The 14,240-nt window shown below is 42.0% G+C and overlaps 1 protein-coding gene across 1 annotated transcript; it reads left to right on the top strand.

Moving 5' to 3' along the window:
- Positions 1-2,567: 2,567 nt before the first annotated feature.
- Positions 2,568-13,561, top strand: LOC136934008 (apoptosis-associated speck-like protein containing a CARD). The gene is made up of 7 exons (XM_067229387.1): positions 2,568-2,609; positions 2,712-2,843; positions 2,986-3,114; positions 4,051-4,092; positions 4,219-4,462; positions 4,879-4,929; positions 13,340-13,561. Exons 2-7 carry the CDS (start codon positions 2,747-2,749, stop codon positions 13,380-13,382), a joined length of 606 nt encoding a protein of 201 aa, XP_067085488.1. The 5' UTR covers positions 2,568-2,609; positions 2,712-2,746; the 3' UTR covers positions 13,383-13,561.
- The last annotated feature ends 679 nt before the right edge of the window (positions 13,562-14,240 follow it).

Here is a 14,240-nt window from a genome sequence, read left to right as displayed (position 1 = left end):
GTCCAGGAATCGAACCAGCAACCTTCTGATTGGTAGCCCAGTTCCCTAACCGCTCAGCCATCTGACCCCACCCAAGTAAATGTATATCCTTTTCAATTCAGGGTGTAATGAAAATCTCAAATGCTGATTTAATATCTTGGACTTGGCTGACAGCATATCTAGTGGGCCCTGGAACCATTTTGATGATTAGCAGCACTAAGTCTACCCTGTCGTTGCAAGTGGGGAGCGGGACCATGATAACTTTCCATTATTGGAAAGTAATGGGTCTGCTGGTGGTGGAGAGACAACTGGAAGGTCAACACTTGGAAACTCATCTGAGTAGGATGCCTCATAATCAGGGTCCTCCTCAATATTATCATCTGTCTCAGACACATTCTCCTCTATGTCACTTTCACTGTCAAAAAACTGTGACAAAATCTAATTGACAGAACATTTTTGCTTAGATGTCATTTTCAAATGAGAGAGCTCGAGAACCTAAAGAGAGAGAGCACACAGCATAAAGCGAAACGGTTTAGAAGAGCTTCTGTTCACACTGTTTGCTCCTCCCCTTTGTTTGGTAAACCATGAGAACGACGTGTTCCCCTCCCCCACCGCACTGTTTCCTGTTTTAAGCGCCACCTTCAAATTCATCTGTAGCTGGGCTTCTAGAGTGAGCACATTATTTTCACTTTGGTGTCTTGTTCTTTTACAGAAATGTCTGGTTGTACGGTAAGCACTTTTCCTTTTGTTTGGCTTCAACTCACTCCGCTAGTCTGAAGGAACAATGTTTTATAACTTTGCATTTTACATTTCCTGGAACAACTGGGCGTATGGTACAACTCTGTTTCAATGGTTTAATTTCGCTTTCGCTCTCTTATCTCTCCGTTTTGTTAACTACTTAGAGTGCTGAACTGCAAAAAGCAGTCCTATTCCTAGTAAATGTGCAGAGACTGTACATGTATAACACTCCTAAAATAGACCATTGTGAATAGAAGCCCTCATATACAGTAGACTCTTCCAGAATAGAGGAACCCAAACGAAAAGAAGTATTTTCTTTGAGATGTGCTGTGTAGTGATGGAGATCAATGTTAGGCCCATTACAAGAGGGCACGTTTTCCAGTTCTGTATGCATTCACAGTTTGTCCGAAGTGTCGATGACTGAGCAATAGACACATTCTGAAGGAACAACCTGGCATAATCATCTGATAACCTGTCTAATGGGAGAACATGAGATAACCTGTCTAATGGGAGAACATGAGATAACCTGTCTAATGGGAGAACATGAGATAACCTGTCTAATGGGAGAACATGAGATAACCTGTCTAATGGGAGAACATGCGATAACCTGTCTAATGGGAGAACATAAATGTTACATTTGCCATATAAGTACTGGTTTGGATGACATTACATACAGAAACATGCATAGAAGGCTTTACAAAACATCTAGGTGACTGTCTCTGTCTCCCATGCATAAAATACATGAATCAGGAAGGTGATGTGAATCTGGAATGAATGTATTCCAAACAACTAAATATGAATGCATTTAATAAAGTTAACTTCACCTTTAAATGGCCTGGGTGTTGTTCAAACTGTCTCACAGATAGGTGTGAAGAGACTACTTCCTTAAAATGTTCATACTTGCATATACTTCATAATATATCTACACAACATTTATAAATGGGTTGGTTCATAGATTAAAATAATTTTGATATCAAGGTTGACTGACTTATCATAACAGGAAAGGAAGTTACGTTAAACATCTAATTACATAAACCCAGCATTAAAGGGAAAGCATACATTGACACACACAAATTCCAATAATCCTTCTAGTGTCCACAAACAGTTTTGTCTTTGAGGAATGTTTGTAAATCCATTGAAATGTCTGTTTTGGATCAATCCTTTGTTTAAGTTTGTTTAAGAGTTTTCTGGAGTAGGGAGGGGTTGAGAAAGGTGGGCCATTTGGCTGGCCCTTTTCCCTTCCCTGGGGAGAAGGAGACGCCAGGTCTGGTATCAACCCTTTGAGGCTCATCCAGAAAGATAGTGGCATTGTATGAGTCGTCATATAATGCAAAGTCGGGGGTTCTTGTGCTCATGTGGTCGTCAGTGTTGTGTCTTACTGAGGTGATCAGAAATGGCCGTGTTGAAGGTTTGACTCTATGCTACAGAAGTGTTGATGACTAAGCAATACAATCAGAAGTTTATATTTGTATAATGGCTTATAGTTGCCAATTGTCAACAAGTCCATATAAACCTTTAATAACAATTATAATGGAGCAGTTTAAAAGTACATAGTGGTACTGCATGATATGTCATACAAGGTTTTACAAGTCAACTAACTGATATATTTTCCATTTCATCACAGGAAGAAGAGTTTCTGAAGTCAAATGAGAAGCAGATTTGCAGTTGTTTCGCAAAGAATCCTGACGTCATCATTGACAAATGTGAAGACATTGTAACAGTGAGAAATTCAAAAGATTTAGGAAAAGAAAGACAAGAGGATAAAATCGGTCATCTTTTGCGGATGATAATCCAAAAGGGAGAGGATTATTGTCAGAAATTGAAGAACATTCTGGAGAGTATGCAAAAGGAGTATTCAGATTTACAGAAGATATTCCAAGACAGCAGTCAAGGTAGCACATTAAGGTCTTGTACAGTCATAGCGCTCACATTTACATAAATTATTGAATATTGTATTGAATTTTAGGCTCACATTTTAATGTTTGTTCTGGAAGTCTCATTTAAGACAGTGTATGCAGATGGGAACAGCATGGTTTATGACCAACCCCTCATAAACATTAAAGGGAAGGATTTAAACTTGCGCATTACACTGCCCTCCAATTCTGCAGGCTGTAGCAGTCTGTCAGGTGAGTAGCAGTGATGCATTTATGTCTAAACCAATGTGGAAATAAAACGTCTGTTTAAAGTCATCTGTAACAACTCCAGACGTTTAACTATGCAGTACAGCATATGAAGGGAATGTCTTTATGCATTGTATTTTACTTCCAGGTCAACCACCTCCACATGCAGATGCAGTGGCTGTTAACAACAGCATCATACATGCAGGAGTAATAAGAGACAGTACATTCGATGGGGATGTTAATATTTCAGTGGGCGGGAGCCCCCAAATAACAACAGGTAATGTAAAATATGTTGCCTTTCCTTTGCCCTTACTATTACCTATTATTAGGTGCAATGGTCAAACCATTCCAAGTTTATCCATGCATGTAGAGAAGGCTCACAGCTATAGTGTGATGTCGGTTCTCTGTCAACTGTCAATGTCTATACCAGCATTGGTATAGACATTGACCAACAGAATCACCTCTATACCAGGGACAGACAGAATAACGTCTATAGCAGGGACAGACAGAATTACGTCTATACCAGGGACAGACAGAATCACGTCTATATCAGGGACAGACAGAATAACAGCCATCTAGCATCATGAGCAAAACCTATGACCTCACTATTATCTACGACCTTACCTTCACCTATTTACACAACTATTTTTGGCTTGTTGTTTAGTACCACCAAAAGGAGTGAAGCAAGAATATTCTTCTAAGGTAGACACTCACAACTTCACTAAATATTGAGGATATGTAGGCTGATCAACATTATAGTTTAACTAAACAGGCGACTGTTTCAACTGTTTTTAAGGGTCCTGCAATGACATGGATAAAAAAGCAGAAGATAAACCTCACTGAGTGCTTTCAGACAGATGCAAACTTCATCCTTCAATATCTACATTCTCACAACATTGTCACAGACAGAGAATATAATAGGCTCAATTATGCCACTCCCCAAGAAAAGGCTGTCACAGACATGATTGATGTGATCATTGGCAAAAATGAGGAAAAATGCAATGAGTTCCATGAAATACATGGAGAATTATCCAAATCTTCATAAGTTCATAGGGTTTGAAAGTAATAAATAGAATCAATGATTTGTTGAGGACATTTTACTTACGTAAATAGATCTTTAGATTATATGCTTTTAATTAAATGTATTACTACCTATTATTCAGAAAGGCACATGTGCGACTGGACCTCAACATGTCATTATGCCCTTTTGTAGGTCCAACTGAGCCTAAGACAAAAGGCACCTCTTCTATTTTAGGTAAATACACAGTTTCTTCTGTGGTGAAAAGACTAAAGTCATTAGCAAAACAGGATTTCTTAAGTAACATCCATCACCTACAGTCTATTTACAACAATTCTTCTGTGTTTTCAAACTTACAAATAGATGCACTCGGCTTCTTAAAAGAAAACCGCAGTCAACTAGTCAGCAGAGTTAAAAACATAGAGCCCATTCTGGACAACATGCAGGGCAAGGGCCTCCACCCTGAGATGGCCGCCACGGTGAGCGCCCAGCCGACACCACAACTCATGATGAGGAAGCTTCTGGAAGCTACCAACAGCACCATAGCAGCTGATATGTTGGTCACTGCCCTTCTCCAACATGAACCACACCTCATGGAGGACTTGAAGTAAACTGAACATCAGAATCATAAACCTTGTGTGCCAAATATCATCCCATGTGCTGTTTATTCAGTTAACAAAAGGCCAGTCTCCGATGGTCCAGATCCTACATGTATAGCCACCATATGTTATCAGTTGAATGTATGTCATTTTGACGGGGAAAAAACATTTGTTGTTTTAAATAAATAAACCTTTTTTTGAACTTTTGTTTGGAAAGTTAAAAGTTAGAAACACACCGTCTACACAAAACAGAATTGTCTCAAACAATTATGCAGGTGGTTATTTAATGACAGTGTAGTGATTTGCCCTATTGTGAATAAGAACTGTCAAGAAGGACAAGAATCCAACCAAGAGGAACAAGCTTTGCTTGAACCACTAGAGGACACCAGAGACTAAGATTTGTTTCTGAATGTTTCTGTTTGAGATTTTGCTGTTCAGGCCCAAAACTTGGAGCATATTGCATCATGTTGTACAGGTATGTACTACATGACTGGATTAGGATGCACTGATCAGGTGGGGTTTCCTGAACAGGTTCTGCCATCTAATAAGGCATCCTTCCACTTCCCTAACCTAACTTGGCAGATGGTTTATTACACATAATCTTACCAATTACCATCTGACAAGTTGTCATTGGGAACTGTTTGGGAAAGGGCAGGCATAAAAAAAAATACTTGGCAGGTGATTGGATGAACAATCTGACTATCACCGCCTATCCCTGGCTAACTTCAACCATGCCCATTGCTACCAATAGTTCTTCACAGATTAGTCCGAACCACTCTGGTTTGACCACAAACGGACAACTTGGAGATTGGCAAGATGGATTCTCGCGTGGTTGTGTTCTTGCAAATCCAGCTGTCTCCTAAGGTTACCACTTCCCACCACTTTAAGTAACCACTGAACTAACTACATAGTATCAAGGATTCTGTCACTCACTTACTTGGCCTTGTCAGATTTCCCAGTGCCTCAAGGAAGGGAAGGAGACAATTATTTTGAAATGTTTCATAGACACAACCTAGTTTAGGAAGCCATTTTACTTGTTTACATGCTGCTGTACAACAATTGGGTTGACTAGGTCCATCAAAAAAAGTATTGTATACCACTCCATACAGTGCAAAAATGTGAGAAATGGTTATGACCCTGAAAAAGCTCTCATATTGCATTTTAGGTAAACAGTTCCCCCAATTATTTATTTTTGAATTCCAGTAATGTACATGCCCTAAGCGAATCCCCCAGATGCAGGATGTCCATGTCTGTTATGTGGATGACAAACAGAACACATCCAAAGTTCATAAAGCAAGCTTTCTCAGGACTTACTAAATGAACTGGACTATCAAGTTGACTCCTATAACCAAACACAGAGTCCTATTTCAGCTGCAGGTCTGCCCCCTCGCCCTCTGCATGGCAAAGTCGAGAACTGGGAAATCAATCAGGGTGGTGTGGAATGTCAAGCTTCTCGGCCCGGTGGATTAGATCACTAAGTGAAACAAGTTGACGCCGATGTTGCAGGTGAGTGGCTAGGCCAGGGCTGGCCGGGCAAGCGGTGTTTCTGCTGCCTGTGTTTCAGGACACCAGCCAGGTCCAGGAAGGGTGTGATTGAGATAGGGCGTGCGGTGTTTCTGCTGCCTGTGTTTCAGGACACCAGCCAGGTCCAGGAAGGGTGTGATTGAGATAGGGCGTGCGGTGTTTCTGCTGCCTGTGTTTCAGGACACCAGCCAGGTCCAGGAAGGGTGTGATTGAGATAGGGCGTGCGGTGTTTCTGCTGCCTGTGTTTCAGGACACCAGCCAGGTCAAGGAAGGGTGTGATTGAGATAGGGCGTGCGGTGTTTCTGCTGCCTGTGTTTCAGGACACCAGCCAAGTCCAGGAAGGGTGTGATTGAGATAGGGCGAGCGGTGTTTCTGCTGCCTGTGTTTCAGGACACCAGCCAAGTCCAGGAAGGGTGTGATTGAGATAGGGCGAGCGGTGTTTCTGCTGCCTGTGTTTCAGGACACCAGCCAAGTCCAGGAAGGGTGTGATTGAGATAGGGCAAGCGGTGTTTCTGCTGCCTGTGTTTCAGGACACCAGCCAAGTCCAGGAAGGGTGTGATTGAGATAGGGCGAGCGGTGTTTCTGCTGCCTGTGTTTCAGGACACCAGCCAAGTCCAGGAAGGGTGTGATTGAGATAGGGCGAGCGGTGTTTCTGCTGCCTGTGTTTAAGGACACCAGCCAAGTCCAGGAAGGGTGTGATTGAGATAGGGCGAGCGGTGTTTCTGCTGCCTGTGTTTCAGGACACCAGCCAAGTCCAGGAAGGGTGTGATTGAGATAGGGCGAGCGGTGTTTCTGCTGCCTGTGTTTCAGGACACCAGCCAAGTCCAGGAAGGGTGTGATTGAGATAGGGCGAGCGGTGTTTCTGCTGCCTGTGTTTCAGGACACCAGCCAAGTCCAGGAAGGGTGTGATTGAGATAGAGCGAGCGGTGTTTCTGCTGCCTGTGTTTCAGGACACCAGCCAGGTCCAGGAAGAGTGTGATTGAGATAGGGCGAGCGGTGTTTTTGCTGCCTGTGTTTCAGGACACCAGCCAGGTCCAGGAAGGGTGTGATCGAGATAGGGCGAGCGGTGTTTCTGCTGCCTGTGTTTCAGATGTGATTGAGATAGGGTGTGTTGGCGTGAGCAGTACATACTTCCGCCCACCTTTGGTGTGGAGGGTGATCGTAAAAGATTTGTAGCTTAAACAAAGATAGCACCATGTCATGCAGTGTGTCCAGAAGATAAAAGATCAGTTTATCACAGCTTTACAAAATGGAGACAAAGTATAATATAATAGTGATGTATTAAACACATTAAACACTTCATATCCAATATGGTCTGACTATCTAACTATGAAAGGAAGTACGATCTTATCTGACAAATGCTCCATGTCACAAACAAGAAGATCTCCTGATCTCAGACTGTTGCCAACGTCTACAGTGACTCCAGTATACCGGAAATGTCAAAAGTACATTAAGTTCAAGATAAGTAAATATATAAAAAAATGTGTGGATTTAGTTTTTTTGAAATAGCAATATCTGATATAGAGTTCTTTTCTTCTTTACTTTATTGACCTGAATAGAAGGTCCTCAAAAGATAGAAAGTGACCCCCTGGTGTTTACCTCTATTAACACGCTTGACCTTGACCTCGGGCGGGGTGGATATGTGCAACTGGACACATTTACCAATAATGCATTGCGAAATTACTGTAACCACAAATATTAGTTTTTATTGTTTGCGACATGGAACAGTTTGTCAAATACTCAATTGCCAGTTCAGTTCATGCAAGAGATAGATAGTACATACCCCATTGGATATAGATGAAGTGTTCAAATGTGTTTGATACAATCACTAAAGTAACATAGTTTGACTACATTTTGTAAAACATTTTGGGTAAATGTCAACCTACGGATGTAATATGAGGTATTGCTTTTTCAGGGTTGAGCTGATTTCTCCGAATATTTGAGTCAACAGTAGTATTAAAAGATGATTATGTTGGATCTAGACAACACTATTTAAACACATTAGTCAGTCACTGTACACCTGGGTATTATAGTGCAGACCTGACACTACCTTAAATGTGTTCTGTGTGCATTGTTCCATGTAAGATTAACCCCATGTAGACATTGTGGAAGTGTATGCCAAAAAAGCTGTGGGGAAACTCTGACATTAGTGATATCAGAATAATATTCAAATTAGTGTGAAGATATGAATCATCATCTATTCATTTTGGACAGATCCCCACTAAAGCTTTAAAGTTCCAGGCAGCTCCTCACTCACTTCCTGAGTTGCAGTCTGGAACACCATCAACCCAGACAGACAAAGACAGGATAGCAAACAACAGGGATGGTGTGTAAACAGTATTGTTCCAGTCCTCCCCTGTGACCCCTATCTGAGGGACATTTTCTAGATGCCACTGCCCTGCCAAGTCCCTGTAATGGATCTGCAGGGAGGGCACAACAGGCCTAGCAGGCAGAGGATCTGTTACACATTCAAGACTGTTTTCATCACCACGCGGATTTGTTTCAAAAGCACACAGGACGTAATAACGTAACATATTCATTAAGAAGACGCTTTCATCCAAAGCTACTTACGGGGGGGGGGGGGGTGGGGGGATTTGAACCTGCAAGCTCTTGATCAGCAGTCGATCATAATTCCAAATATCGACAGGAGGAATGCAGTGTCAGAAACATAACCTTTGTTACTGTAGGTCCAAAGAACTTACCACACCACCAGCCCATCGCTTTCAGCAGAGTAAATCCCTGCCCCCTATATTTGGAGCGTTTGCCATCTCTTTTGACACTCAACGGAATTAATATGGGACTAACAAACACAAACATTTAGCGCAAAATAAAATTTAGCAGGCATTTATCACTGAAGGTATTATGTACAGATGTACAGTATATGTTAACTGTACTAATATATTAAACCTTGACAGGATGAGAGCAAGTCTAGTCATCAAAAACACATGCATTTGCTTAGCCAGTCACATGGTGTGGAAAGGCTGAGAGGATCAAAGATGCCTTGTGAAAACTTTAAATGTAGTGTGATTAATGACCAAACCCTTCATGATTTCAACATGCTACAGCTGAACGACACATGCCTTTGTATGCATGCATATGAAGAATAATGCTGCCCTCATGTTTTTTCAAACGCATTCTGATATTTGCTCGGCCTGAAAGAGTAATAGGGAGCATCTGTTCCTGCTGGGCTGAGGAACGCAACAACGTCTACAGTTGTGTGGTAACCATGGTCCCCGTAGGTGTGTTTTATACTGTATTTGAAATGGATTGTGATTAATAACAATGAAATGGGTGGTTTTCCCCCAGCTGGTACACCACACTCTCATTGTAGGCTGGGGACCCTTTTAAAACGCAGTACGCAGGCCACAGGAAAACAAACCAGAGGCTCACCCTGAGAGAGGTGATAGGAGTCATGGGAAATGTCATGCGTGACAAAGGTGACGGCCAAGACGTGGACAAAACCAAAACAGCTCCAAGCATTCCAGCAGAGGCTGAGCAGTGGTGCCCAGACCCCAGCATCAGAGGGTCAGCCCAGAGCAGGCTTGTTTAGACCCCAGCATCAGAGGGTCAGCCCAGAGCAGGCTTGTTTAGACCCCAGCATCAGAGGGTCAGCCCAGAGCAGGCTTATTTGTTTAGCCCTGAGTCTCTCTCATGTCCGAGGTTACTGAAACCTTCCTCGTCTCTTGGGAAACACAAGGGTACTGCGGTACCTTTCCTTGGAAGTCTCAGCTGTTTAAATAAAGGGAAGTGGCCTTCCTGCTGGGATGCTTTGGTTGTCATGTTTGCAGTAGTGACACCTGCGTGGAGGGAGATAAGAGACAGAAACTAGGAGTTTCACCTGGTTTTGATGTATTTATGTAATAATGTCTGTATTTCACTAGTTGGATATAGCTATTGAATGCTATAATAGCTGTGAGTTAAGAGCTATGTGGTGCAAACAGAAGTAGATATCGGCACTCACTGTATCCCTTATCGCCTCCCTTCTCCATTTCCAATGTATGTTGTTTTATGGGTTCAACTGTAATTTAGAAATTAAAGTTTGAAGTAAACATCGTGTACCTTTTGAGAGAACGCTCCTTTCCCATTATCTGGTGTGGTGTGTCTTCACAGGCTGTGTGGTGTGTCTTCACAGGCTGTGTGGGGGTGTGGTGTGTCTTCACAGGCTGTGTGGGGGTGTGGTGTGTCTTCACAGGCTGTGTGGGGGTGTGGTGTGTCTTCACAGGCTGTGTGGGGGTGTGGTGTGTCTTCACAGGCTGTGTGGGGGTGTGGTGTGTCTTCACAGGCTGTGTGGGGGTGTGGTGTGTCTTCACAGGCTGTGTGGGGGTGTGGTGTGTCTTCACAGGCTGTGTGGGGGTGTGGTGTGTCTTCACAGGCTGTGTGGGGGTGTGGTTTGTCTTCACAGGCTGTGTGGGGCGTTAGTTTGGAACTATCAAACTCAAATCAAGTGGCTGGACACCAACCTTGGTGTGGCCACAGTGAAAGCCGTCTGGGATGTAAATGGAACAAAGCAGAGTTTCAAATGTTAGTTTCATTGAGCCCCATAATGTTGTTAGGCTTTCCCATGAGGGGCCATAGACACAGGACAGTCAGGGGCAGAAGGGTGGCCATCTGGATGATAACGATAACGTTGTCTCTATTTTTGTATTTTACAAACCCTCTGCCCTCTGCATGCATGCTGGTAACCTTGTTAATTAGCCGTCCACAGAGAGAGTGCTTGGTGACGGCTGGAACTGGTCTCCACTGAGCAGCCAGATCATGGCCTTTTTTTGTTTCCATTTCCAATCGCACATTAATTCATCTGGTAAAAAAAACTTTGGGGGGTTTAGGTTAGTAGTAGGCGCTAGTAAAAAGTTCTGCTCAATGATCCTTTTGCATGACCAAATACTGAGTTTTGAAGTTAGAATGCTGCTGCTTGGTTCAGCAGGATTGTTTAGCAACACTTGTTAACCACAGTGAAAATGCAGTTTTGGCAAGAATGACATATGTATTAACATTTGTTTCAACACATTTATTCCCAGAGAGTCACGTTCACCAGGTTCTAGAACATGGCCTTCCTGCCAAGAAGAGAGAATACTGGTACTTGAACCACAATGGAAGGAAATAATTGGCTTGCTGTGGTTTCCTTATGTGTTCAGTACAATACGCCTGCACATAAAAATGCTTTGTAGCACAAAGGGTTCGGCTTATTAAAAAAGTACATTTAGATATTAATCTAGACCAGCCATTCCCGACCTTTTACAATTTGTGGCCCACTTGCATAGCTCTAAGATGTTTGCAGCTGCCCAACACATCCGTTCACTTAATTCACGTTTCTCACACGTTTAACACCACGAGAGCCAAAATGTTGTCTTTCACGGCAACATTTATTTGAGCGATCAAAGACAAAGTGTCCATCGGTGCCACAGTAAGCAAACATTGTAAAGAGAGCTAACCTGCGTAACTACCACGGCCAGGCCAGGTCTAGAACTTCCGGTTAAGTTAAAAAGCTACTTTTAATAACCAAAACAGGTTGTTAACCCTTAGCTATTGCTCTCTTATCAATCCTACACTGTGTGGCTTCTCGCTTTTTTTCATCGACCGATAACAGGTCGCCCTCACGGAGACCTCACCCGTTTCCAGATGGCAGATTCTTTTTTAGAAACTCACGAATTATGTTACATTACCCATAGGGCACAAATATGACAGACCAATTATTTAAGTGAGTTAACATTAATGACTAGCAAGCAAGCTGACAGATAATTGAGTAAGCTACATTATGATGTAGCTAAAAATGGTTAGCTAGCTAGCCTAGCTACAGTAACGTTAGGGCTCAAATCCTAGATAGCTAGAGCTAGACTAGCTAGCACTTGCTACTTTTACTGTGCGAGTTAGATAAACCTTACCTTCGTAATTGTTGATGTAGCTAGAAACGTACAATTTGAACCCCTTTTCCCTCTTACTTAGAGGGCAGCAATATAATCCTATGTAGGCTACATCCTATGTGTTTGAGAACTTGCGTAACTGCTCGGTACCGGAAGTTGTTAACTTGGCTTGTGTAATATGTCGAAGTGATGCGTGCATAGTGAATTGAAGTGGGCGTATGCAAGTTAAGGTTGTTTTTGTCAACGTGCCAAGCATATTGGCGTTTCGGTCACGATGAATTAAAGGCAAAATGTCCTTTTAAAATTAGTAATAATTCTTATAATCATTTACCAACAGTATATATTAATTTTTTTATTCATTTTTCATAGTTTAACTTTCATTGGTTTGGCGGCCCACCCGCATTACCCTAGCGGACCAATAGGGGGCCGCGGCCCATATGTTGGGAATCGCTGATCTAGAAACTGTGCTGTAATAAAAGTGTAGTGTACACAAAGTGTCTGAATAAAATTAAAATGAAAATGGTGAGTGAAAATCAATTAACTCAAATAAGACATGCACTTCATACTCAGCACAGAATGCGAATCAATTATGTCTTCAGGCACTGATTGCTGGATTTTTGATGGATGAGCCTGGAAAATGACCTGAATCACAATTATGCTCTTCACCTTCTCCACTCTTCTATGGGGCGTTGTAATGGCCTTGGCAAATCTCTACAGATAAGAGCTCTCTTTTCATTCAAAACCAGCAGAGGAAGTGGTTAAGTGTCGTTCTTTGTCTAAATGCTGAATGCCTGCTTTAATGTCATTTCAGATGGAAAAGGTGGATGACAATTTACAGATTAAACACGCAATAGAAAATACATAGACTAGTCTACATAAGATGAAATCTACATAGAGTAGACTAGCCTACATAAGACATTTGTTTGACATTATATTCCTTGGCAGACTGAACTACTTCATTTATTTTTATATTCCATTAGAGCTAAAGTGTTGACACAGTGTTACCTGAACATGAGCATTTTCCTTCTGATCAATAGAGAAAAATCCAATTGAGCTTCAGCAACAATGATAATGCTAGCTCTAATTATAGAATGTAGAGTTATACTGCATAGGCCTATATTCTGGATTTGTCAAAAAACAACGACTGTCTGTTGTTCTACTGTATGTTGAAATATGCAATATGACATTGTAATTCCCTTAAATTTGCTCCCCAGTTGTCCTTCCATTAACCCCACAGACAAGGAGTTCTGGGAGTACCAGTCCTGTCTAAACTCTTTTTGGCATATTTATCTAACATGGGCCTGTCCACTGGGGAAACGTCCAACCTTGTCTCAGAGGAAGATGAGGAGGGGCATTAGGCCACACAGTACATCCCTGTAGAAGCTATATATGGAAGCAGACACTAACCGCTGCAGACACGCTCTCCGGAGGGAGTTGACTGGCAGACTAAGTGAAACAAGATAAATGTAAACCTACTGTGTGAATGTTTCCCTTCCACAGCTTCGCCTGGTGCTCTGAAGGCCTGAGCTGGGCTGACTCATAACCCTGATCCAGGCTGCAAGACCTAGTTTATCATCCCAACCTTTTAGCTGTCATCCTAACAACACACACTTTGAAATCTTGCTGGCTACTTTGGAAGAAATTGGGATTTCCTGTGTGCTTACATTATTCACTAATCAATAGAACTAGTCATTGGATACTAGTTAGTATGTTCTCATGTAAGCTTGCTATTATTAATAAGAGTAGATTGTGTCTATGTGTCAGGGTTAATAGATGTTCGGAGTCAGGAGAAAGTACTGGCTAAACGTTCCCTGTCATGACTACAAGGAGAGCTCCAACTATGAACTCTCTAGTCTGAGAGTTATCATGTGTTGGGAGCAGTGAATCTCTTTCTCTGAGACTGTTGTAACGTCATTACTGCCTGACTGTCACTATCTATGTTTACATTCTTGTGCCCTATAAAAGATGGTCCTCCGGCTTTCAGAGCTGAGAGAGACATGATTGAGACCTGACCTAAGCCTGGTGTCGTGTTGTCATTTTATTGTCAGGGGTCTAGTTTTCTCTCCCAATCTGCAGATTGATAAATACTTATTAAAATCCAGAACTCAACTGAACTTAGTCACTCCGTTTATGAAGAGACGGACAAAACACTTTCTTCATCACTACTATGCCTCTCTACTAGTTATGTTAAGTAACTTGTGGATGAACAAATAAAACAAAAGAAGGAGAAAGGGGTATTAAACCATCACAATTATCCATGAAACAAACTCACTTTATTTTATATTTTCAAAATCTATCATATATTCCTCTAGGTTTTATTCCACTTACTTTACAGTTTTGTATGAACTGATGTATAACCACAATGCTAAATGTTTGTCTGCTTAGCAGGGAATTGTTCAAT

The sequence above is a fragment of the Osmerus mordax genome, chromosome 2 (genome assembly GCF_038355195.1).
Source record: "Osmerus mordax isolate fOsmMor3 chromosome 2, fOsmMor3.pri, whole genome shotgun sequence".
Taxonomy (NCBI): Eukaryota; Metazoa; Chordata; class Actinopteri; order Osmeriformes; family Osmeridae; genus Osmerus; species Osmerus mordax.
This window is presented reverse-complemented; position numbering and strand designations above follow the sequence as displayed.

What these genes read in the sequence shown, in the direction of transcription:
- LOC136934008 (XM_067229387.1), top strand. Translation starts at nt 2,747, where the DNA reads ATGGTTTATGACCAACCCCTCATAAACATTAAAGGGAAGGATTTAAAC. An exon ending in AGGCACCTCTTCTATTTTAG is followed by an intron (nt 4,093 to 4,218) that starts GTAAATACACAG and finishes ACTTACAAATAG; the next exon opens with ATGCACTCGGCTTCTTAAAA. An exon ending in TATTGCATCATGTTGTACAG is followed by an intron (nt 4,930 to 13,339) that starts GTATGTACTACA and finishes TCCCTTCCACAG; the next exon opens with CTTCGCCTGGTGCTCTGAAG.